Raw genomic sequence first — 25,914 nt, 5'->3', positions numbered from 1 at the left:
ACTCAGAACTGTGTTACGCACTATTATCCACTGCTGTCTGGCCACTACAGTCACTGAGTAATTCTTGGTGTGATTTTGTTGTCATCAAGTTACTAAATGGGTAAAATCATCAATATAATTTAACTGAGTGGCCAGGCTTTCTTTTTGTCCTCAATGATCATGTGGGATGGGCCTCACCTTTCTTTTGCGGTGTGCTTGATTTGCAGTGGATAAACTCACGCACAGTTGTGCTCTTGGACAGTGTGGAGAAGTTGCATGTGATTGATCGGCAGACTCAAGAGGAATTGGAAACAGTGGAGATCTCAGAAGTTCAGTTGGTCTATAACAGCAGTCATTTCAAATCCCTAGCCACCGGAGGAAATGTTAGCCAGGCACTGGTAAGGGTAATCCATTATCTTAGAATTGCTTTGATAAACTTGGTATTTTCTTGTTTTTTGTTCTAGAAATTGGAACTATGTGAAGTTAGTTATCTTTATGTCTAGATTGAAGTGGATATGGGTGTGTTTGTAAGTATTCAGGAATGTAAACTAAAACAGTAATTCCTGTTACCTTCTGTTCAGAAATGTGACTAACTTAATACCAAAGAATTTTAACTTTTATACTAAAATAATGAAATTGAAAATTTGTGAGAAAGAAATTGTAAAAGCAGAATATTTTAGAAAGTTTAAAATGGTGGCAATAAGCCTGATAGATTTAAGGGATGAATGACTAGAGATAGGTAGCCTGACTTGGGTGATTGTAAAGCCTCGAGCAGGTGTAGGGGCTGTGGGCATTAAAAGATCAAGATGGCTTTGAGAGAAAGAAAGGAGAGTCTTTAGGAAGAGAGGATGGATGAAATGTAGGAGTCTGGAGAAAAGGAAGACACGCAAGTATTACCTTAGTATTAACTTTACTGTATCTTAAGCAACCACAGTGATGGCCTTTAGCAATTTACACAGATAGTTTACAGTTGTGATTTCCTAAACCAGTTATCGTAAGCAGGAAATTTAGAGGCTTTCCTGGGTAATTTCTTGAAAAAAGATTAGTAATGATGTTCATATTTAATGAGACCTATGTGATATGCAGTCATTGCTCAAATCTCCCTGAGGTATTAGAACTTCAGAGTTTAAAAAATATATGAAAGGGTCTTCCAGCCACAGAATTTAGAAACCAAGACAATCCAGAATAAGAAATGGTAATGCAGTAGAATTCACTAAAGACTAATTACTATCCCACACTTAGGTATTTTCTTGTGTCTGAATGGTTATTAGAAATGGTGTTAGACTTTGAACTTGCAGTTTTGACCAAGATGGAATAATGGGCACTAGATTTACTTTCCCGTATAGAAGAAAAAAAAACTTCTCAAATACTGGACATCAGGCAATGAAGGACCAATCCCTGACAAAATGGGAAACAAGTGACCTGAGCCCTATGATTATCCTAGCTTCTGGCCTAGAGAGAGTTTCCAGGGTATAGCTCAGGGGTGAGGAACCCAGTTGGAGCCTGAAGGACTCCATAAGCTGAGACTGTGGGAAGACTAACGTGGGTTGAGTTTGCAGGACCAGGTACTGGAGAGGAGAGCAAGCACTATACCTATGGTTCCCCTTGGGTATTCAGCAGACTACTGATGAGCAAATGCTTATCCTTCCCAAGGTCAGGGAAAGAATTATTGGTTAGGTTTAGAAGGAACTGTATCCAGTGCTCACACTGGCTTGTTTATACCAGCCAGAATGGAAAACTTCATGATATATAGGGCATTGGGTAGAATACTCAGGGGCATCTTGCCTCTGTAGTGGCGAGTAATTAGGACCAGAGTAAACACTGTTTTGGTCCCCACTACAAATCTTAAAAATAGGACCAGAAAGAATCAAACTGTTTTCCAGGCAACTTAACTACCTCACAAAACAAAGCACAGGAATATTAATAATAGAGAAATTTCCAGAACCCAAGGTAAAATTCACAGTGTCTGATATTCAATCAGATTACTAGGCATGTAAAGAAGAAGAAAAACACAATTTATAGTGAGAAGAAAGATCAATCAAAACTGACTTAGACGTGAAACAGATGTTAGAATTAGCAGATAAGGACATAACAGTTATTACAACTATAGTCTATAGATCCAAAAAGTTAAGTAGTGATATGGAAGATACTAAAGAAGATGCAAATCTAACTTCTAGAGATAAAAATTATTAGTGCTTGAGATGAAAAATGCCCTGGATGGGATTAATGTCAGAGAGTAGACATGGTAGGAAAAAACATGAGTGAACTTGAAGATATAGCAATAGAATCGATCCAAAATGAAACACAGAAAAAATAATTTAAAAAAATATTTGTGACCTGTGAGACAGCATTGAGTAGCCTGATATATGAGCAGTTGGAATCTCTGAAGAAAAGGAGACAAAAAGAAATGGAAGAAATAGTGGTCAAAAACTTTCCAAAACTATAAACACAAATTTTCAAGAAGCTCATTGAACCCAAGCACAGGTAAAATAAAGGAAACCGTATATAGATTGATCAAAATGAGTGGTAAAGAGGAAAAATATTAAAGCAGCCACAGAGAAAAAACATATTAAGTGCACAGGAGCAGCAATAAGTATGAGAGCAGATTTCCCATCAAAAACAACTGGAGTAATCTCCAAAGATATACACATGGCCAACAAGCATAGCCAAGATGTTCAACGTCGTTCATCATTAGGGAAATGCAACTCAAAACTGCAGTGAGATATCACTTCATACCCACCAGGCAGGCAGACATTCACAGGTGTTAGTGAAGATGTGGAAAAACTGGGACTGTTACACGCTGCTGGTGCGAAATGGTACAGCTGCTGTGGGTGGTTCCTCCAAATGTTCAACATATTCATAAGGATTTATTTGAGCAGTTCTACTCCTAGGTGTATACCCAAGACAAGTGAAAACATATGCCCACACAAACACTTGTTCACAAATGTTCATAGCAACATTATTCATAATAGCTGAACATTGGAAACAATCCAAATGTCCACCACTTGGTAAATGGATAAACAAAAAGTGACTTAGCCATGTAAGAGAATACTGTTCTGCAATGAAGAGGATGTACTACTGACACTTGCTACAACATGGTTGAACCTTTTCAAAAATACTATGTTAAGTAAAAGAAACCATATGGAAAGATTGTTTGATTCTATGAGATGTCCAGGAAAGCCAAGTTTATGGAGATAGATGTAGATTAGTGGTTGCTTGAGACTGGGAGTAGGAATGAACGTTGACTGGAACTGCGTACAAGGAATCTTTGTGGAGTGATGGAGATGTTCTAAAACTGGATTTTGGTGGTGGTTGGGTAACTAAATTTATTAAAAGTTACTCAATTATACATTTAATGAGTGAATTTTGTGGTATATAAATTATACCTCCGTACTGTTATTTAATAAGAGCAATTGACAGTTTAAAACAAAAATAATATATTGTAATGTTTATGATAATGCAGAAGTAGTGTGTATGACAAAACTAATATATGGCAGCAGGGAGTGGGGCATAGAAGTATATCATTGTAAGGATTTACGTTATACATCAAATTGTATAATACTTAAATGTAGAAGGAGATAAGTTAAAGTTACATATTGTAAACACTAGAGCAGTCACTGAAAAAGAAGTGGTATAACTAAATAAGTTAATAGTAGTGACAAAATAGGATGTTAAAAAATATCAAATTCAACGAAGCATAAAAAAGGGAACAGACAAGTAGAAAAACAGTTAATAAAAAATCTAAACCCAACCATATCAATAATTATAGGAAGTGGAAATAGTCTAAACATTTCAATTAAAAGGCAGAGATTGTCAGACTGGATAAAGAAAAGCAAGAACTAACTCTGTGCTGTCTATAAAACATATTAAGTACAGAGACACAGGTAAATTAAAAGTAAGATGATGGAAAAAGACATACTGTGCAAACTCTAATCATAATCACTAGATTTCAGAGTAGGAAATATTGTTATAAAGAAATTTCAAATTGATAAAAAGGGTTACAAGAAGACATAAGAACCTTAAAGATTTAAGTATCCAGTATCAGACCTCCAATATACATGAAGCAAACACTGACAGAACTGAAAGGAGAAACCAACAAATCCACAATTACACAAAATCCCTCTCAGTCATTATTAGAATTAGTAGAGAGAAAATCATTAAGGGTATAGAAGAGTTAAACTGTTGACCAACTGACCTAAGTGACATTTATAGAATATTCCTCTGAACAAAAGCAGATTACAAACTTTGTTCAAGAGCATGTGGAACATGCACCAATATAGGATATATGCTAGGCCTTAAAACAAATTTCCATGAGTTGTTGAAGGAATCATCAGGGTAAATCTGGAAAAAACCAAATATTTGGAAATTAAACAACTGAGTCATGAGTCAAGAAAGCTCAGAGTAAATTGGATTATATTTTAAACTGAATGAAAATGAATATATAACCTATCAAAATCTGTGGTCTACAATTAAATCAGTTTTTTAAGGGTAACTTACAGCATTAAATACTTTAGAAAAGAAGAAAGATCTCCAGTCAATGCCCTTAGCTTCTGTCTTAATTAAGGAAAAAGAAAAAGAGCAAAATTAAAGTAGATTGAAGGAAAAATAAAAAGGTGAACACAAATCAGTTAAATAGAAAATGGACAGATAGTAGAGAAAATCAAAGAAATCAAAAACCAGTTCTTTAAAAGAGAAATAAAATTGGTAAACCTCTAATGAGATTAATCAAGAAAAAGAGAAGACACAATTACCAGTATCAGTAATGGGAGAGGTGTCCTCACTGGAGAGTCTGTAAATATTAAAAAGATATGTGCATAACTTGATGCCAATAAATTCAACAACTTTTGATGAAATGGAAAAATTTCTTGGAATGCACCAATTACCAAAGCCGACTCATCAAGTAATAGAAAATCTAAGTGACTGTTGCATCAGTTAAAGAAATTGATTGATTTTCTGTAAAGAAGCTCCAGGCCCAGAGAGCTTCACTAGTGAGGTTTGTTATATTTAAGGGGGGAGAAAAGCCAATTGTACACAAAAGTCTTTTAAAAATAGGGAGCAAAAGGGAGCACATAACTTTTATAAGACAGATAAAATCAAAGATACTACAATAAAGAACACTATAGACTAATGTTCTCATAAGCATAGAAGTAAAAATACTTAAAATATTAGCAAATAGAAACCAGCAATGTATAAAAAGTAATAAATTATGATCACATGGTGTTTTTCCAAGGCATGCAAGGCTGGTTTGGCATTCACAATCAGTATAATTTACTGTATTAGTTGATTATAAAAGAAAAACCATAGTATCTCAAAAGACAAAAAGCATTTGATAGAGTTCAGTATCCATTTCTGAGAAAACTCAGCAAACTAGGAATAAAAGGAGTTTTTTCAGCCATATAAACAAGGGCATCTATAAAAATCTTATAGCTAATATATCTTATATAGCTATATATCTTATAGCTAACATCGTACTTAGAGTAGTATTGCCCAAAAAAACCCAAACCAAAATCAAAGCAAAAGACACTGATTCTGATCAAGCATCTTCTAGAGAAAATATGGAAGACAGAGGAACATGTTAAAAGATTCCGTGTGGATGTAATTAGCAATGCAATCTAGATAGTAGGAAACTATGGAATAAGTATTCCAGTTTCTCAGCAGTAAATTTCAAGGAAAATAAAGGAGTGAGATGGAGACAAAACCTATAAACTTTTAAAGAGCGTTAAGAGACAGACCAGCCAGCTCCGATATGTGTCCCTTTGTTGGATCTTGATTTAGACACACGAAATGTAGAAAAAGCAAAAACAAAACAACAAAAACCTCAACAACGTTTGACATAAATTATGAGACCATTTGAAATCCAAATACTGGATATTTCATAGTGAGAATTTTATTTTTATTTCATATTACTGATTTTTAAAAAGTATGCTAATGAAGTTGTTATGTTAAAAAGGACTTATTTATTATGCATATACTGAATTTTTATAAATGAAATATTCAAAATCTGAGAATCATCTCAAAATTATACTGTGTATAGGAGAGTCTGTGGGAGTACAGGTGAGACAAGATCGGTGATGATCTTGTAATCGATGAGGCTGATTAATGGATGCGGAGTGTTCACTGTATTCTCCTTACCTTTGTATATATTTTTAAATTTCATAGTGAAAAGTTAAAAATTATCATGGTTATCAGTTATTGACCATTTACATACTTGGGGACATTTATAAATATTAACATAGTTAAGTTTCATGGAAACTGCATGGTTTTTCAAAGATGGGAAAACTGAATGTTGGAAGTTTGAAACTTGTTTAAGGTAGGGTCATACCTTAAGTAACAGAGTCAAAATTCACAATCCAAATTTATCACGTAGTAGGTTTTGTTTCTCTTTTGCTGGGCTAGGCTGACTCCCATATATTATGCTTTGTCTTCCTGTTTCTCCTTGCCTTTTAGGTTGATGTTTATTTCAAAGAACTTAGAGGTTACCATTTTCAAACAGCCTTGGTCTTTGCCAAAAGCAGTGAATGTCTGTCTTCCAATAATGGGCAGACTGCCACAGTTTCCCTTTAGATTTAGTAAGTTGGCATATTCCTCCCATGTCTGTGTTACTCTGAAAAAATAAAAAGACCGTATGTAAGCAGGGAATTAATTTTTTGCACTGTCTTTTCTGCCATTTCCACTGACAGACTGGCACTTGACTGACATTTTTTCCCCACAATTTATGGGATAAAACTATGTTGACCTAAAATGTCTGTGTACTTGACATTCTTTAAAACTTAATGAGACTTCTAATGCATGTAATTTTAACTTTTTTTTTTATAGGCTTTGGTTGGAGAGAAGGCTTGTTATCAATCCATCAGTAGCTATGGTGGTCAAATCTTTTATTTGGGGACAAAAGTAAGCTCTTCTACTCTGTAACTTGGCATTTGTGTCAGGGTAGTTGTGGCTGAAGGAGGTTTCTGGTAAAGAGAGCTGTGCATTATAAAGTGAATATTGATCAGTAATCTGAAACTTTTAGGGGAGATATATATATGGTTTTTTTAAGGGGAATTTTTTTTTTCTTTTACGTAAACTCTACATGCAATGTGGGGCTTGAGCTCACAACCCCAAGATCAAGAGTCTCATGCTCTAACTGACTGAGTGAGGCAGGCTCCCTTTTCAGGGGTTATATAGTTGTGATCTTTAGCTTATTTATTTTCTCTAGTTTTAGACGTATTTTTACTTTCATTTAGGTTGTCATAGGATGCTTATTTTCTTGATTCAAGGACATACTTTCATAATTTTCACATTTATGTTTTCATGACCAGGAAGATACCTTATCATGTATATTTGTCATATAATTAAGATGTCCTTTAGCTTAGATCAGCTTAGGATATATTAAAATGCATTGAGGTGTTTGACTTAGAATAGAATCACTAGAATAGGAACTTTTTTGTATATCAGTTTGTTCCTTGCCTTTTTTTCTTTTTTTTTTAACTTGGAGAAATATCTCTTCATTACTAAAATTCAAAATAATGTCAGTTAGTATAGGGATTTAGGGCATTCTTTGTTCCTTTCCTGTGGAGTTAACTCCTTGGACAGTAGACTTAGTGACCATTAAATGTTTGTTTGATTTACTCTTAATGTGGGCCCTTGAAAACCCTTTAGTAGATACCTCTAACTGTAGTGTGAAATATTTTTCCTTAGAGAGATGTAAAATGAGATGTGGGACTGGGACAAATATGTCTCCCAAATGAGGCTGTTAAAGATGATCATTTTAATTACAGTTTCTTTATTTTCCAGTCTGTTTATGTGATGATGCTGAGAAGCTGGAGAGAGGTGAGTTTAAAGTAATTTTATATGTTAGAGCTGTTGAATTGATAGCATCTTAACATTTCTGTTTTGACTTTGCAGGAAAGGATTATTTGGATTTGTGCTTTTTAATTTTAGAAGTGTATATCAGAATCACTGTTAGGTACTTGATTTGATAAAACTGGCTATAAATTAGGATTACATTTAGCTACATATATCAGAAAATTTAAAATAACAGTGGCTTCAACAAGATTCCTTTCTTATGTAAAAACATTCTGGAGGTGGGGAGCCTGTGGCTAGTGTGGCAGCTCTTGGTCTTTAGTATACTATCCCGTTCCCCCATCCTTGTGTGTGAATTCTTGTCTCTAGTTCATTTTATGTTCCAGTATGGCTGCTGGAGCTCTGGCTGTGAAGTGCACTTTCCGGGCAGGAGGAAAGGGAAGAGAAGGGCTGGCGCCTGCCTTTTAAGGTCATATCCCAGAAAGGCCAAACAACACTTCCACTTACCTGTGGCCAGAACTTAGTTACATGGCCCCCAAGGGAGTCTTAGAAATGTCCTTAAGCTGGTATATTGCTGTCTCAGGTACACATGGGATTTGTTGCTAAGGAGGAGGGAGTGAGTGGATGTTGTGATAAACAAGTAGCCATTTTTGTTACAGTGACATTCCAGCTTTTGCCTTTTTTCATATTTAGGCTTTGTGGCTGCCTGTATTAGCCCTTACAGTCACTGTCCTATCCAGTGTGTTAAGGAAATAAGATAGTCACAGGGATGCCTGGGTGGCTCAGTCAGTTGACCGTCCAACTCTTGGTTTTGACTGATGTCATGATCTCAGGGTCCTGGGATAGAGCCCCGTGTTGAGCTCCGTGCTCAGTGGAGTCCGCTTGGAATTCCCTTTCTCCCCCTCCCAACCCTGCTCGTGGGGGATGTGCTCTCTCTCTCTCAAATAAAATACAAAATCTTAAAAAAAAAAAACCAACAGAAATATAGTTACATGGTTATTGGAATAATTTTAGCTGTTAAGCAACAACTTTTGAAAAGGTAGAATAGGAATTCCAACTGGTAGTTGGTTGAACAAAGGGATCTAGCTTTTCTCATTTATTCATTTTAGAGAGTGGATCATCTCCTGAAACAAGATTGTCTTACAGAAGCCTTGGCTCTTGCATGGTCTTTCCATGAAGGAAAAGCAAAAGCAGTAGTCGGTAAGTTAACAGAGTACCAGTGTAGTAGACATTGTTTAGAGTAGAAAGAATAAATAATAATATTAATAATAATTAACACTCATGGAATACTTTTTAGCTTAGTGTTCAAATATTTTATGAACAAGATATTATCAAACCTTACAGACTTCCATTGAAAAAGGTTAATGACGGGATTTGGAGTTTTAATGTCGCTTTTTAAATTCTTTGATAAGAAGAAGTTACTGTTGGGATAAAAGGGAGGTACACTGATAATGTTATCAGGTCCGGTAGATGGGAGATGGCTCTTATTATGGCATATTATGAAAGAACTCTGGCCATTGAAAGATACACTTTTTGTTATAATTATGTTTATTGTTAGCACGGGTTGTAAATAGAAGACCACAACAGTTTCAGTCCTTAAGATGTGGACTTTGTTTTTATGCTGGATTTTGCTTCTCTGCAGGATTATCCGGGGATGCCAGTAAGCGAAAGGCTGTTGTTGCAGATCGAGTGAGTATTTTAATAGGGGCTTAACTTGGGCACAGTACAGGTTTGCTTTTGGTATTCGTTAATAATTTGGGGGCATAATTAGGTAAATGGCTACAGTCAAGGAGAGAGTATATAAAAAAACAAGTCAGATTAGAATTCCCTGGTGTCATCCTGAATGCTTTTAAATTTTCTTATCACCTTTCCTTTTTTCCCTTGCTCACTATGAAGATGATAAAATTGTAAAATAGCCAAAAGACAGCAGAAAGGAGGAGGGAGAAAGCCAAAGATCTGGATTATTTCTGAGCCTAATTAGAGCCCATAAAAAGTTGACATGTGTTAGTTTTCATAAACAGGTGATTATGAGAAATAGAAATACTACATGTGTGTTTGTGTTGCCTGAGGTAGCAGAGAGGGCTGTTGTATTATTATTAATTAGCATTAATGCTAATATTTAATGTTGGCTTTGTTTTCCCAGTCTAGACTTGGTTGACTCCATTTATTATATAGTCATTATTCTTTTTTTATTGTGCAAATGCATTGGTAAAAATTACATTTCAACTTAGTGTAAGCATATAGAAAACATGAATAGAAATCGGTCACTCTTGCAGACTCATGAATAACTTTCTCGGTATCTGCTAAAATACTTCAGGAATTTGTGTTCTGTGTTCTTGAGGGAAAGACCTACAGCAGAGCATTTCTGAAGAGCTTACCTTCAGTTTTTCATTTCCTGAGCAACAAAGATACCACTGAGCTCTAGAACCTGGAGATTAGCAAATTAGTAGTAGCCCTGAGGCTGAAAGAAATTAGTCTGGGGTTAAAAATAATGGGAAATAAGGCACTAAAATTTTAAATTGTATTTTTAATAAAGCTTGATTCTGTATTATTTAGGAAGATCCATGTATATTAAGTATTGAATAATATTAGAGGTATGTTTTGATTTTCTATACAAGGCTGTTTTCCTTACAGATGGTAGAAATCCTGTTCCACTATGCAGATCGAGCTCTGAAAAAGTGTCCAGACCAGGGAAAAATCCAAGTGATGGAGCAGCATTTTCAGGTACACCTTTGCACATGCTTCTAAGAGACATTGCTATGAATAGGTCTAATACTGCTCCTTCATATTACTTGAGAAGGGGACTTTCCTGTTTTGGTTGAACATTTTTCAGCATTCAGAACTTTATTTCAGGGCTTTTGGAGCATTCTAAATGATGAAATTTTGAAGTAACAGGTCACATGGGAACAGCCGCCTAAAATGTTGTGGAGTATTGATGCAGTTAGTTACTTAGTGCTATGTGGAAGGAAAGGATGTGTCTATAAGGATGCATACCTGTGCAGTGACACCTTACAGTGGCTGACACCTTGCTGATAACTAACATTTTTGTTAACTAGGCTAGTTAGAGAAGAGGTGTACTACCAGGGTTTAAATTTAGTTCTAGGAGCACCTGTGACGCAACAACAGATTGGTTACCCCCAGAGAAAGATCTCTACAATAGGCGAATGAAAGGTCTGTAGTTTCTCTTGGAGCTCAATGAAAATGGAAGGCAAGGAACTATTTAAAGACCTGTACAACTTTTATTATGTGAGTTGTACTGTTTGTAGTGATCTCCAGTTATATTTATTGCAAATCTCTGTTTGTCCTTCTCCCATTTTTCGAGCTCCCTCACCTCTCCCTTCCCTGCCTTCACTTTTAACAAAAATCGGAGGGTCAACAAACATTTTCTAAAAAGGGCCCGATGGGAAAATTTAGGCTTTAAGAAGGGGCCATATGGTCTCTCACTTATTCTTCTTTGTTTTCTTTCTTTTTTTTTAAACAGCCCTTAAAAAATTTAAAAACCAGGGTGCCTGGGTGGCTCAGTTGGTTAAGCGACTGCCTTCGGCTCAGGTCATGATCCTGGAGTCCCTGGATCGAGTCCCGCATCGGGCTCCCTGCTCGGCAGGGAGCCTGCTTCTCCCTCTGACCCTCCCCCCCTCTCATGTGCTCTCTCTCTCATTCTCTCTGTCTCAAATAAATAAATAAAATCTTAAAAAAAATAAAAATAAAATAAAATAATTAAAAAAAAATTTAAAAACCATTCTTAGCTATGAGCCATTCGGAGACAGGCTGTGGGCAGAACTTGGTCCGTATGGCAAGGTACACACCCCTGGCACTGGGCGTACAGTGTGTAAAATAGACATGGTCCTTGCTATCTTAAGTTTGCAATCCAGTCAAAGAATTTTTCTCGTGTACATTAATGGAAATACTTAGAAGAATCTAGGGGTTTTGGTGTTCTGAAGAGCAGGCACAGCTTATATATTTCCATAACTCCATTCGATGCTAGTAACTTTGGAAGACAAGAATAGATAGTGCAGTTAAGAGCTGGAGGGTATGAGCGGAAGATTTGGTTTCTTGAGCTGTGTTCTTTAATGCTATGGTAGTGGTCTTCTGGCAGAGTAACTTTTATTACTTTTTGGTTGTAGGCTCATTAAATTTATCAGTGAAGTAGAGGAATAAGCCCCAATAAAATTATGAAATCAGATAACTTAGGAGGAAGGCATATGGCAGAAGGAAAGCACTTGGGAACAATACTGTTTGGCACTAATACCTTATATATAAATAAATTTGTATATACCATTGCAGTATATATAGAATACAGTATTTTAACAAGGGGATGTCTATTACCAAGAAGTGATGGGATGGCATTTATGAAAGAACTCTGGCCATTGAAAGGTACACTTTTTGGAAAGAAACCTCTAATAGGGAACGCTTGGAGGGCTAATGAGGGGTGTGTGTGTATATGTGTGATACAGAAACCACTGTGCTGGGGAAGAATGTGGCAGAGAGCTGTGAAAGTAGAAAAAGGTGGTGTTCTGGTGGAGAAATGCAAAAGAATCTTGCATGACAGGGACTACAGATGACTGTTTCTAATCCAGGTTATAAAATTTACAGAGAAACAAACTGTAATAGGGATGTGTTCTTTAGATATACATTGGAAGTTTCATTCTGCTAAAAGAGTATCTGCTACAATTTTTGATTAATGATTGAGTCTCCTAGAAGGTAAAGGAAACAGTGGTGGAAACCATTATTCTGGATTTACTTTTTACCAATGATTAGGGAAATAGAATGGATAGACTCTTGAGGGGGAAAAAGATACCACTTTATTTTAAAGATTGTAATAATGTTAAGAAATAAGCTCAGCTTGAATCCTATGTTTTAGAAAGCACATGTTTCAGAAGAAAAATATGGGCACAATCTCATGGTTATAGGCTTCAGAAAACAAATGGGTTCACAAAGAACAGGAAATTCTTAAATTTTGACATAATAACCACAAAAATTCAAAAAGAAAGGAAATGGGGAGGAATGTTGAGGGAAGTATCTGTCTACAAAGCACAGACTAACTATGAAAGATGGAAGAGAGGCAGATAATCAAAGATATATGTCAAAGGCATCATGAACCTATAAGACTGTCAGAAAGGAAAATAGTCCCCAGATTGTGCCTACCAAAATGCTGAGGGCTACCCAGAAAGGGATTTTGATCAAGATTCACTGAGTATCTACTACATGCCAAGTACTATGTGAAGTTTTTTTTTAATACAATTTTTATTTAATTCTCACAAAAACCCCATGAAGCCAGATGCTGTTTTTAATCCCCATTGCGTGGATGAGGGAAGTTGAGCTGGAAAAAGGTGATTTTCCAAGGTAGCATTACTGGTAAGTGGTGGGCCAGCACTCCCATCTAGGCCTTTCTGGTTTCAGAGCCCAGCTCCTAAGTAACTGTTGTTTTATACAGTTATTTTCAGAGCAAGTGCAGGGAAAGGATCCATGAGAAAGGGTGACTGATATTAATAGGTGATCAAGAATGAGAATTAGAGCAAACGTCTAACCCATTTAATGTTTACTGTATGGCAGACACTGTTAATGCTTTACACATAGTAACTCATTTCATTCTTTCATAACTCTGTATGGTGGGTAGTGTTGTTATTCACACTTATAGATGAGACTGAGGGACAGAGAGGTTAAGTAACCTGTTCCAGGTCACCCAGTTCATAAATGATAGAGCTGGGATTAGAATCCAGGAAGTTGGGCCTCAGGGTCCACATCTGGATTGCTATATTCTACTAAAGAACAGTACTTCTTATTTTGCTTCTATTTTCATGAGCAGAGAAAATGGTCTTTAAAGTGGAAAAGCGTAGTTAAAAATATATATGTATATTTTAAAGATTTTATTTATTTGAGAGAGAGAGAATGAAAGAGAGAACATGAGAGGGGGGAGGGTCAGAGGGAGAAGCAGACTCCCTGCCGAGCAGGGAGCCCGATGCAGGACTTGATTCTGGGACTCCAGGATCATGACCTGAGCCAAAGGCAGTCGCTTAACCAACTGAGCCACCCAGGCACCCCGCCTAGTTAAAAATATATTAAAAAGCTGAAGGCCAGCAAATGTGACATATAGTTCGTTGCATAATGATTGTTTAAATCTCAAAACCCAGTGGAATTATAACCCAGATATTGTTTGAACAATCTGTGTCGCTATTCATAATTTTTAAGTAACTTTGGATTCATTTTTAAAGTATGTTCGGTTAAGCATGGATGCCTAAGCAGAGGAGACACAATTTATTTCACTCAGGAGAACAGTTTTATTCTGGAAAAGGTGATCTTCAGCCCATTAGAATGAGTGAAATACATGTATGGTTAGCCACAAATCTGCCATTTTAAGTGTTTAGTCTTAAATAGTTGATCATGAAATCATTAAATAGGTTGACTCTTAAAGTGTATTTTTTTTTTTAAAGGAAGAGGACTTAGGAAAGTATCCACTGATAACTCCAGTGTGGTTTATGAACATTTTCCATGAGTTCCCTTGAGAACGACCATGTTAAACTCATAAATTACCTTTTTGAAAGGAATATGAGGACAGAATGTTCATGGAATGCCTGTTACATGATACCTTGTTTTCATTAAAGCATTTGTCTAAATTTTCCATTATCCTAATGGCTGAAATAAATTAATGAGTAGTAAATAGATTGGTAAATAGTAAATAGATTTGCAGCTAGATAAACATCGTACCCAAAAGAGTATTCTTTGGTGACTTAGTATTAATTGCATTTTAGGGCTCTGTCATATCCAATTTTTTATAATTGATTTGGATGAAGATACAGTGAGTGGCTTGTGAAATTTCGGTGGCACCAAGAACCAAGGTTCAGAATGATCTTGACAAAATGCCATCAAAATTGTTATGAGATGAAATTTAACAAGGATGAACATCAAGACTGCACTAGATCCAAATAATTAAATTACATGAGTACTAGATTGGGAGGATCTTGCTGGACAGGATTTCAGTTGACCACAGACTTAGCATGAGTTAATAGTGTGTGAAGGCCCAGAAAAGGTAAGTAATGGTACTACTGGGCTACCTGTTGGAAATAAAAGTTCTGAGATACTTTATGGACTATTGACAGATTAAGCTACATCCCACAACCAGGATGGTGGGAGATTTAAAGAACAGCATTTGAAAAAACTCTACTGGGTTTGTTTAATCTGATGGCTAAGTAAGTGGAGACATGCCTGCCTTCAGATGATGAAGGCCTCCAATATGGGGGTTTACCATATTGTAGCAGAAGGAAGGCTAGTATCAGTGGGTAGAAATTAGGAGGCGGTGTATTTCAGTTTAAAATTACCTAGGGAAAATGTAAAAGCTCTTGGATTTATGTGCCTCCTACTGTTGAATGTTTTGAAATAGAGGAAGACCAGCAGACCAAAGACTTTCTTTGTGGGGTGGGAAGATCTGATATTCTGTATCAGTGTGAAGCATAACCTCTAATCCAGTTAGTTGAAATTTCTAGTAAGACTGGTTTCTATTTCAGTTAAAATACTGAGAATTTATATTTTACCAGCAGGTGGCACTCGTTCCTGCTGCCTCAATTTTCATCTTTGCCTTTGATGAGGAGCCCCACCTTTTCCTTAGAGTCAGGATATATAATACCATTCAGTATTTTTGCTTTTTTCCAAAGACCAATCAGTAGTTTGTCCTTCCTTAACTGTAGAAAATAACTTTGGGATCTCGTAATATTTTTGATAGGCTGTGGCTTTTATTTATCTGAGAAAAGATTTGAACCTATATTTGTATAATAACTAGCAGGATTAAAAAGAATTAAATTCAAGTGTTCTCTGTCTCATACATCTTGAGCCTCACCGTTTTTTTCTGGTCAAGTGTTTTGCATCCCAAAACAAAGTCAAACAGCAAACAAATCCCTTCTTAGCCCCATGCCATCCCCAGTAGCCTGCTGCCTCTTGTTTGCACGTCCTTTATGGAGCCAAACATCTTGTAAGTGTTGTCTTCATTACTCACCACCCTCTCATTCCATGGCTGTAAATTCAGTGGGCCCTTTTATCCTTACTCTTAGTGGTCCTCAATAGCGTTCAACACAGTTAATGACTTCTTGAAACAGTCTGTCCGTTTGACTTCTCTAGTGTCCTACATGTCAGGTTTTTTCTCTCTCTCTTGCTGCTTACTGGCTTGCTTTGTTCCTTCTTCCTTCTCTCCTTTTAACCAATAACCATTAGAATTCTTCACAATACTCTTTTATTTCGGAGTCAGTGCTCTCAAGATGTTGTCTGGACCATTTATTTCAAAATCACTTGAGAGGATTCGTTAACAATGCTTTTTCTTGAATTATTTGCTCGGTCTGCTGAATCAGGCTTTCTGGGATTGGTGATCACGATTTGTAATCAGCCCCTGAGGTGACTCTTAAGCAGGTTAAAGTTTAAGAATCATTGCTTTCTCACCCCGTAGGTGATATAGACAAAGGACTACCTTACCAGTATTTCCAACCTAGATTGTTTTCTAAGTTCTGAGATCCATATAGTAAGTTGCCCATTTACATCTCCACTTGGATGTTTTAGAAGTACCTCAAACTCAAGAACATCCCTTCACGAAGCCTTTGCTGATGGCCCCTATTTTAAGTGAATGGATCCACTATATACCTAAAACAAGTTGAATGATTCTTATCTTTCACTCGTTCCTGTCGATTCAGCCCCTTGACTGTGTGCCTACGCTGTTTACATCATGCCATCCATTCTGCCACCATCTTGGTGCAGGTCACTATCATCTCTTGGTATATTACCGTAGCCACTTCCTGTACATATTCTTACTGCACTTTATTCTAGAGAGAAACATATATCAAGTGTAGACATGAGGCTCTCTGGGTTTTAAGATATTTTAAATTCCCTAGCAGTTTCTGCATTATACATCCTCACCTGTCTCCCCCTAATTCTCTGTATCCCTACCATACTAGAGTTTTCAATTTCTTGACATCCCTATTCTCTCTTAACTCAGAGTCTTTTCCCATGGTGTTCTCTCCACATAAAAATTCTTTCCTGTTTCTTTTTTTTTTTTTTAAAGATTTTATTTATTTATTTGACAGAGAGAGACACAGCGAGAGAGGGAACACAAGCAGGGAGAGTGGGAGAGGGAGAAGCAGGCTTCCCCCTGAGCAGGGAGCCCGATGTGGGACTCGATCCCAGGACCCTGGGATCATGACCTGAGCCGAAGGCAGACGCTTAACGACTGAGCCACCCAGGCGCCCCTTTCCTGTTTCTTTTTAGCTTAACCAGCTCCGGTTTATTTTCAAGTCTGAGCTTAAATGTCACTTCCTCTGACTCCCAGATTAAGTCAGGTGCATTTCTTTGTCAGATACCATGCAATTAAATTACTCACTCAGTATCAGTCTTTCCCAGCTAAACTTTGTAAGTCTAGGAACTGATTTTTCCCAGCATCTGGTTTAGTGCCCTTGACTTGAGAAATATTTTTTTTGACAGATTTTTTTTTTAAAACATGTATTTATGTTGTATACAGTGTTTGTCTTGGGCATATGTGTGTGTTTTTTACGTAGGCTCCACTCCCAACGTGGGGCTTGAACTCACAACCCGAAGATCAAGAGTCACATGCTCTACCGACTGAGCCAGTCAGGCACCTCTTGGGCGTATGTTTTAAATCCAACTCTGGGAGGTTTGAACTGAGACTAGAACTTAGCGTACACAACACAGATGTCTGTAATCATGGCTAATATTATTTGTGTGCTGTGTGTCTGGCAAGTATCTCATTTAATCTTCATAACATACTTGAGTAATTATCCATTTTACAGATGTTTATAGGTGTAAACAGACACACAGAGGGTTGAATAACTTGCCTAATACCATACAACCAGTAAACAGTAGAATCATGATAGGCACTCAGGCTGTCTGGTTCAAAGAGCCTTTGCCCTATACTCTGCTAGGTTTCATGTGCACTTTATATTCTTTGATTATCTCAGACCAATATGTTGTTAAGTAGCTCACTTTGAAAAAGAGAGGACTAAATAATATGTAAATTTTAGGAAGATATTGAAATGTGTAAAAAAGTAAAAATACAAAATGAATTCATTTTAGTGTAGTCATGGTAATCATATTTGAATGATTGAGGACCATTTTATTCTTCATCTTATGGGTCATCCATAGCATTCAACACAGTTAATGACTTCTTGAAACTGTCCCTTTGGCTTCTCTGGTATCAGAAGTCTCTACTAACAGTGTTCTAAACTCAGAAGCTTGTCAATTAACTGTGGAAGCAGTTTCATGTATTTTGGGATAGTTTATCTTGCTACACTCCATGTTTGTTTATGAAACAAGGTAGAGGTGTAAATGAACACGAGGCATTTTAATAATATGAAGCAAGCCAATAGGATTTGAAAAATAATATAATTTTAAAAGATCTTAAAAGTAAAGCCTTATATTAATTGTTCTCAGGCTCTCCTTCCTGCTTTATTTTCTCCTCCATGAGAAGCAGGTCATTCAAGGCCAAGGTTGTAGCCGCTATTGGCATATGTTTTTGTATTAGGAGTTCATGCCAAAGAGTGGACAGAGACTAAAAGCTGAACACAGAGTGATGCAAGAGGAGCCTCCTTTTCTAACTCCTGCTTCCGTGAGGTGATTTGAGGAAGGGACAACAGTGTTGGTGTCTAGCACAACACCTTATCCCTGAGGCTTGATTAAAATGCTGGTTCTGGGGAGCTAGGTCTTTCCTAGATTTGTTTCTGTTATCGTACCTGGAAAAAAAGAAGGAAAAGTACACACACAAACACATGTACAGAGGGACACTTATATCTACATAGCTGCCCGTGGTGTTTGTATACTAATACCGGAATATAGCTGCCTGCCTCTGATAGCCCGTGGAGATAGATCTATTGGTCTATGTATGTGTGTGTTTAGGAGTGCTTATCTACTCTGGTAACATATATATATTCCAGGCTTTGTTAAAATTTTGAATCATTTTCAAAGAATGCAGTTTTCATTACCTGACTGACTTCTAGAATACAAATTATGAGAATGAATGCCATTACTCCAAAAAGCAGAGGAATCTGCATTTGCTGTCTCATTTCTTTTCACATCATCCCTATGAAAGAGGGAAAGCCAGAGATGTTATCTTCAGTTGGTAGACGGTAAGATAGTCACAATGCAATAAAATGATCTCTTCACTCATTCAAACAATTGACAGGCTTAAATTTAGGTTTTCTGTCTGTCAGTTCAGTGTTTTATTCACATATCTATTGCCTTCTTTAATCTTAAATATATACACTTATCTAACAAGAGAAGTAATTTGCTGTGACCACTTTATAGCACTGTGCATTGAAGAAGAGATTAGAGAAATATTTACTTTTTGGTTTTTTTTCTTCTCTTTTTTTAATTTTGGAGACCAGACTTTCAGCCATTTTTCAGAGGCATTCTGCCAGGTTTTGAGACTGAGAGGAATATTCCTAAAGCAGGTATTTCTCACTGTGATTGTGTTGAAAGACTTCAGGCAGATAGCCACAAGCAGCATCCAGCACAGGCTGAACTTAATGGAAGAAGGGTCAGAAGTTTGCATGTAGGCCCTTGATCTCCATGCATAGATCAGGTCTGACTGGATGGACCGAGGTTTTGCTTCAAGAGAAGGACCTGTCCTTTCCCATTTTCCTTTCTTTTAGGGCTTTTGTGAGAGCAGCCTTCCCAATGGGCTAGGTGGGGTGATTGTCTGAGCTTGGGCACCAGATGCTCAGGATGATCGTATACTGGGGTGCCTGGGTGGCTCAGTTGGTTAAGCGACTGCCTTTGGCTCAGGTCATGATCCTGGAGTCCCAGGATCGAGTCCCACATCGGGCTCCCTGCTCGGCAGGGAGTCTGCTTCTCCCTCTGACCCTCCCCCGTCTCATGCTCTCTCTATCTCATTCTCTCTCTCAAAAAAAAATAAATAAAATCTTTAAAAAAAAAAAAAAAAGATCGTATTCTAGTCCTGGAATGTCCGCTGCCTACCTCTGTGCAAAGTTGGGTCTGTGCTTAGTCCTTGCTCCTGGGAGATGGAGAGCTACTGATCCCACCTAGCTTATTTTCAGGCATCTAGGAGATTGCCACCAGGGGTAATCCTCTGGACAATCTAGTTTGTCTCTTCATAATTAGATACTGGAAAGGAAGGTTTAATATATGAAGATAGATTTGGCTTTAATATTTCATCTTGTTTATAGTTCTAAATGTTCAAAATTAATAAGGACTTGGTTTCTTTAGGAAGCCAGTGAAAGCATTAATTTGAGTAAGATAGCTCTATTTAAGTGAGTTGAGAACTATGTGTATCCTCTTTCTTTTTTTTAAATTAATTTTGTCTTGGGATAATTGTAGATTTACATTTAGTTGTAAGAAATAATACAGAGAGATTCCAAGTACCTTTAATGTGGTTTTCCCCAATGGGCACATCTTGTAAAACTATAGTACAACTGTATATAACCAGCATACTGACCCATATAGTAAAGATATAGAACATTTCCATCACCAGAAGAATCTCTCATTTTGCCCTTTTATAGCCACACCTTCTTTCCTCCCACCCTCATCCCCTTCTTAGGCCCTGGCAACCTTTATTTCTATTTATATAATTTTGTCATTTCAAGAAGTTATGTAAATGGAATTATATAGTATGTAGGCTTTAGGGATTGGCTTTGTTTTTTGTTTTTTAACTCAGCATAATTCTCTGTTGATTCATCTAGGTTGTTGCATCTGTCAATAGTTTGCTGCTTTTTATTTCTGAGTTGTATACCCTTCCTATTCTTCATTTAGAACCACATTACACAGTATTATAATTTTTGCTTCAATCATAAAACATAAGAAAGCTCAAGATAAGGAATGTCTGTTACATTTACCCTTGTTGTTGCTATGTTCTTTCTTCTTTCCTGATGTTCCAAGGTGTCCATTCTTGTTTCCTTTCTGTTTAGAAAACTTTCATTAGCCATTCTTTGGGGGTAGTTTTGCTGACAGTAAAGTCTCTTCATCTTAGAATGTCTTGATTGCCCCATCATGCTTCAAGGGTATTCCACTGGACTTAGGATTCTAGGTTGACAGTTACTTACTTTCAGCACTTGAAAAATACTGTTTCCACGCAGCTACATGCAAAAATTCTCTGACCACCATGGTTTCTGATGAGAAATCCGGTTATTCAAATTGTTTTTCTTATAGGTGTCAACTCTTTCATGCCACTTTGAAGATTTCTGGGTTTTTTCCTTTTTTCTTTAGTTTTCAGAAGTTTGAAAATGTGTTTGGTGTGGATTCCTTTAGATTGATCATACTTGGATAAACCTGCGTTGTGTCTTCTGCCAAATTTGGGATATTTTTGGCCATTATGTCTTCAAGTACTTGTTCAGTTCTACTCTTTATCTTTTCTTCTTCTGAGACTCTGATGACACGTTAGGTCTTTTGTTTTAGTCCCATAGGTCCCTGAGTGTCGGTTCATTTTATTTATTTATTTATTTTCAGCCTGTTTTCTCCTTCAGATTGGAAATTTCTGTACTTTCTTCCAGTTCATTCATTTTTTTCCTCGGAACCACCTATTATGCTATTGAGTCCTTTGAGTTTTTTAAAAATTCAGTTATTGTATTTTTCAGTTGTAAAATTTCCATTTGGTTCTTTTTATATCTTCTATTTCTTTGATCAAGCTTTCTATATTTTTATTTGTTTTAAGATTGTAATATTATTGAAGCAGTTTTATCATGGCTGCTTTAAAAATCTTTGTCAGATCATCTGACATCTCTGTCATTTTAATGTTGGCATCTCTTGATTATCACTTTTCAGTTTGGTTTGAGATCTTTTTGTTCTTGGTATGATTTGTGATTTCCTCTTGAAACCTTAAACATTGTGGTGTTAGGTTGTGAGACTCCAGATCTTATTTAAACTTCTGTTTTAGCTGCTTCCTTCTGATACTGCTCTGACAAGGGAAGGGTTCTACCTTCTTACTGTTAGGTGGGGGTAAAAATACAGGTTCCCTTCCATTGATACCTGATAGAGGGTGCTCATCCTCACTGCTGGACAGAGATGAGAGTTCTCCTTATTAAGTCTTCTCTGATACTTCACTGGACAGGGATAGGAATGCCTCATTACTGTCCCTATGTGGCCTTCATTGATGCATGGTGAGAGTAGCATCACTACCACTGGATTGGGCATTGGTGAAAGTTCTGATTCTCTTATAAGTCTCCTCTGACACCACCCCTTGGGCCTCATGACATGAATTCCACTAGCACTCTCCATGTGGGAGGAGGAGGGATTGGTCACTGCCTTGTTGGGATTGAAAGTCCTCACTTTCTTAGACTTCTCTGGTACCATCCTGCTCAGTGGAGGGAGAATTGGGGTACCTTGTTATATGCTGTGGAGGGTGGAAATCTAGTTTTTCCACGCAGCTTTTGCTGACATGGGTGGGTGTATTAGTCAAGGTTTTCCAGAGAAACAGAACCGATAGGAGATATATATAGATCTCTCTCTCTCTCTCTCTATGTATATATATATAGAACCACTTCACACAGTATTAAAATTTTTGCTTCAACCATAAAAAGTGTGTGTGTGTGTGTGTGTGTAGAGAGAGAGAGAGATGATGATGATAAGGAACTAGCTTACTTGATTCTGGAGGCTGAGTAGTCCCAAGATTGTCAGTTGGAAAGCTGGAGACTCAGGAGAGCTAATGTGTAGTTCCAGTCCAAGTCTTGAAGGCTTGAGAACCAGGAGAGTCAATGATGTGGTTCCAGCCTGAAAGCTGGCAGGCTTGAGACTCAAGAAGAGCAGATGTTTCTGCATTCCTAGGGAGGGCAACCTGCTATACTGAATCTACTGATTCATATGTTAATCTCATTTAAAAATTTGCATACAGACACACCAGAATAATGTTTGACCAAATATTTAGGTACATTGTGGTCCAGCCGACTGGACACATAAAATTAACTGTCACGGTGGGTATGGGGTCACGGTTTTTTTCTGTGGTATTTGGCCAGAATAGAGCAGTTTTTTTTTTTTTTTTTTTAGAGCAGATGTAAGTTTTTTTGGTTTTTTTTTTTCTCTCTTGCAAGATTCCTCCTTTTCTGTTTTTTTGGCTAGAGAGAGTAGCTTTCATTAGAAAGTAGCTTTCATGAGCCTTTTTCTGCCTGTGTGCATGGGCATCTCCTGGCTGCCAAACTTCTTTAGTTCCAAGTCTGGGATATATGGTAAAAAGGAACCAGGGAGCTCACCACCGTGTCGTTTCTTAGATCCCTAGTAGGTCTGCCTTCTTCCATCTTTCAGAGTCTTCTGTTTGTGTTGTATATATTGTCCAGGGTTTTTAGTTACATTAGTAGGAGAGATAGGGACAAATATGTCTGCTCTAGTTCCCTAGAAGTGGAAATCTCCTATGTGTCCTCTTTTCAAGGCATTTCAAGGTTCCTTGGATAACGAAAGAGAAGGGAGTGAGCAGAAATTTAGAATTGGAGAGAGTTTAGGCCAAGAGAACTAAGAAGTGCTGCAGGGAATGGAAGTTGGTGAGTGGCACATAGTAGAGATTTGTAAAGTAATTAAAGTCTACACATGTATTCTAAGACTAAACCACTTGTAATAGTGTCATAATTCTTAATTTTTAATCTTAGTTCTCTGCTTAAGGCCCCTTCAGTGGTTTTCCATTACATTAGAATAAAGTCCAGAATCTTGCACATTGTCCCTTCCTCATCCAGTGCCAGTCTTTGCTTTCTGTGCTCTGGTCACACTATCTCTCTGTCTTCAAGGTTCTCTACAGTCTCTTATGTCTGGACTCTCCTTCAAGTTACTGTCCCCTCTCACTGGATGGCATGTTCTTACCTATAGTTTGGTTGGTTACTGCTGTCTCTCAGATATCCATTTAAATGTCCCATTCCAAGAAAGGCCAACTTAGGTGAGGCCTCCTTGCTATAAGTTTCCCTGGCATTTCATATTTCCCCTCTCTCCACTGTCATCATACTTCATTGTTAACTACTTTAAAAAAATCTTTGTACCAAACTATAAGATATGTATGTTTTGTTAAATCTGTATCATTAACACCTAGCAATGTCCCCGGTCTATAGTAGATGCTTTATATAAATATAAATATGGCTTAGACATATTTGTGTATATCCTTGTCTCTATGTTATAGCTTCTTATTTCTGTAATGTTGAGATTGACTATACATTGTTGTATTACCTGTGTCTGTTCTTTTTTAAACATTCAATTTAATTTTTTGTATTAATTATACATTTGTATGATTTAAAAATCAAAAAGTATAAAAATGTATACAGTGAAAAGTCTGTCTCCACCCTGATGCCATCTGCCCAGTTCCCACCTGCCTCTCACCATTGCAACTAACTTTTTATGCATATTTCCAGATTTTCTTTACATAAATACAAGCAAATATACACAGCTTTAACCACCCACCCATTCATATTTTTTCCTTTTTTAACACAAATAATAGGAAACTATATTTGTGATTTTGTAATGTTTTCCCACTTAGTATATCTTGGAGATTTTTTTATATTGGTTCAGGGAGAATGTCTTTTTTTCACTTTGGTAGTTGCATAGTATTTATTTTTTTATGCTATTGTAAATAGTATTTTTTTTTTTTTAAGATTTTATTTATTTATTTGAGACAGAGAGAATGAGAGAGAGAGAGCACATGAGAGGGGGGAGGGTCAGAGGGAGAAGCAGGCTCCCTGCCGAGCAGGGAGCCCGATGCAGGACTCGATCCAGGGACTCCAGGATCATGACCTGAGCCGAAGGCAGTCGCTCAACCAACTGAGCCACCCAGGCGCCCCAATAGTATTTTTTTTTTAACTTCAGTTTCAGCTTGTTTCTAGTATATGGAAATGCAGCTGATTTTAGTATATTGAACTTCCATCCTGCAATCTTGCTAAACTCCTTTATTAGCTCTAATAATTCTTTGTATATACCACCAGATTTTCTACATAGATAATCATGTTGTCTGCCAATAAAGACAGAATTATTTCTTCTTTTCCAATCTGGATGTCTTTTATTTCTTGCCTTATTCCACTGGCTCTAGTATGACCTCCAGTGTGATGCTGAATAGAAATTTTGAGAGTTGATATCCTTGTCTTTTTTTTTTTTTTTTTAAAGATTTTATTTATTCATTTGACAGAGACACAGCGAGAGAGGGAAGACAAGCAGGGGGAGTGGGAGAGGGAGAAGCAGGCTTCCTGCTGAGCAGGGAGCCCGATGCGGGGCCAATCCCAGGACCCTGGGACCACGACCTGAGCTGAAGGCAGACGCTTAACGACTGGGCCACCCAGGCACCCCGACATCCTTTCTTGTTCCGGTGTCAGTGGGAAAGCATCAGTCTTTGATTTATAAATTTGATGCTAGCTATAGTTTTTCAAAGATGCCCATTATCAGGTTGAGGAATTTCTGTTCTTAATTTCCTGAGATTCTCTTATTTTTAGGAACAAATGCCATTGACTTTTGTCAAATTGTTTTTCTGTGTCCATAGAGGTGATTATATAGTTTTTTTTAATTTGTTAATAGGGTGAATTGTATTGATTGATTTTTGAATGTCAAATCAACCTGGCATACCTGGGATAAAGTCATGTGGTTAATATGTATCATCTGTTTTATTAGGACATCTGTGTTCATGAGGAATAATGATCTTTTCTTTTCTTGTAATGTCTTTGTGTAATTCTGGTATTGGTGTAATCCTGGCCTCATAGAATTATTTGTGAATTATTCCCTGCTTTTCAACTTTATGGAAGAGTTTGTGTAGAATTGGCATTGTTTCTTCCTTAAATGTTTAATAGAATTCACCATTGAAAGTATCAAGGCCTTGGGTTTTCTTTGTAGGAAGGTTTTTAACTACCAGTGCAAATTTTTAGGAGGTTATATATTTCTTCTTGAGTAGGGTTGGTGTTTTCTATCTTTAAAGAAATTGGGCCACTTCATCTAAGTTGTCAAACATATTGGGAAAAAGTTGCTCATGACATTTTAATTACCCTTTTTATGTCTGGAGAATCTGTAGTGATGTCATCTTGTCATTCTTTATTTGGTTAATTTCTAATTTAATTCCATTGTGTCAGAACATACTTTGTATGACTTGAATCTTTTTAAATTTGAAACTTGTTTTATGGCCTAAAATACATCATCTATCTTAGTAAATGTTCTGTGTACTTGAGAAAAAATGTATATTTTGATGCCGTTGGATGGAGTGTT

General features: G+C 37.0%; 1 protein-coding gene across 4 annotated transcripts in view; it reads left to right on the top strand.

Annotated features, from left to right (window-relative positions):
• Positions 1-25,914, top strand: part of VPS8 (VPS8 subunit of CORVET complex) — a 252,839-nt gene that overhangs the window by 51,824 nt on the left and 175,101 nt on the right. For all 4 annotated transcript variants that reach the window (XR_010409242.1, XM_054504291.2, XM_054504292.2 and 1 more), the window contains exons 15-20: positions 207-377; positions 6,796-6,870; positions 7,756-7,791; positions 8,874-8,964; positions 9,407-9,453; positions 10,399-10,488. Coding sequence is in view for 3 of the 4 variants with exons in the window: in XM_054504291.2 (XP_054360266.1) it covers positions 207-377; positions 6,796-6,870; positions 7,756-7,791; positions 8,874-8,964; positions 9,407-9,453; positions 10,399-10,488 (510 nt within the window). In the remaining variant the exon portion in view is untranslated. The remainder of the gene's footprint in view (positions 1-206; positions 378-6,795; positions 6,871-7,755; positions 7,792-8,873; positions 8,965-9,406; positions 9,454-10,398; positions 10,489-25,914) is intronic.

The sequence above is a fragment of the Mirounga angustirostris genome, unplaced genomic scaffold (genome assembly GCF_029215605.1).
Source record: "Mirounga angustirostris isolate CCGP_5_RB_7025 unplaced genomic scaffold, mMirAng1.0.hap1 SCAF_1, whole genome shotgun sequence".
NCBI lineage: Eukaryota > Metazoa > Chordata > Mammalia > Carnivora > Phocidae > Mirounga > Mirounga angustirostris.
Note: the sequence above shows the minus strand (reverse complement) of the source record. Positions and strands in the feature narration are given on the sequence as shown.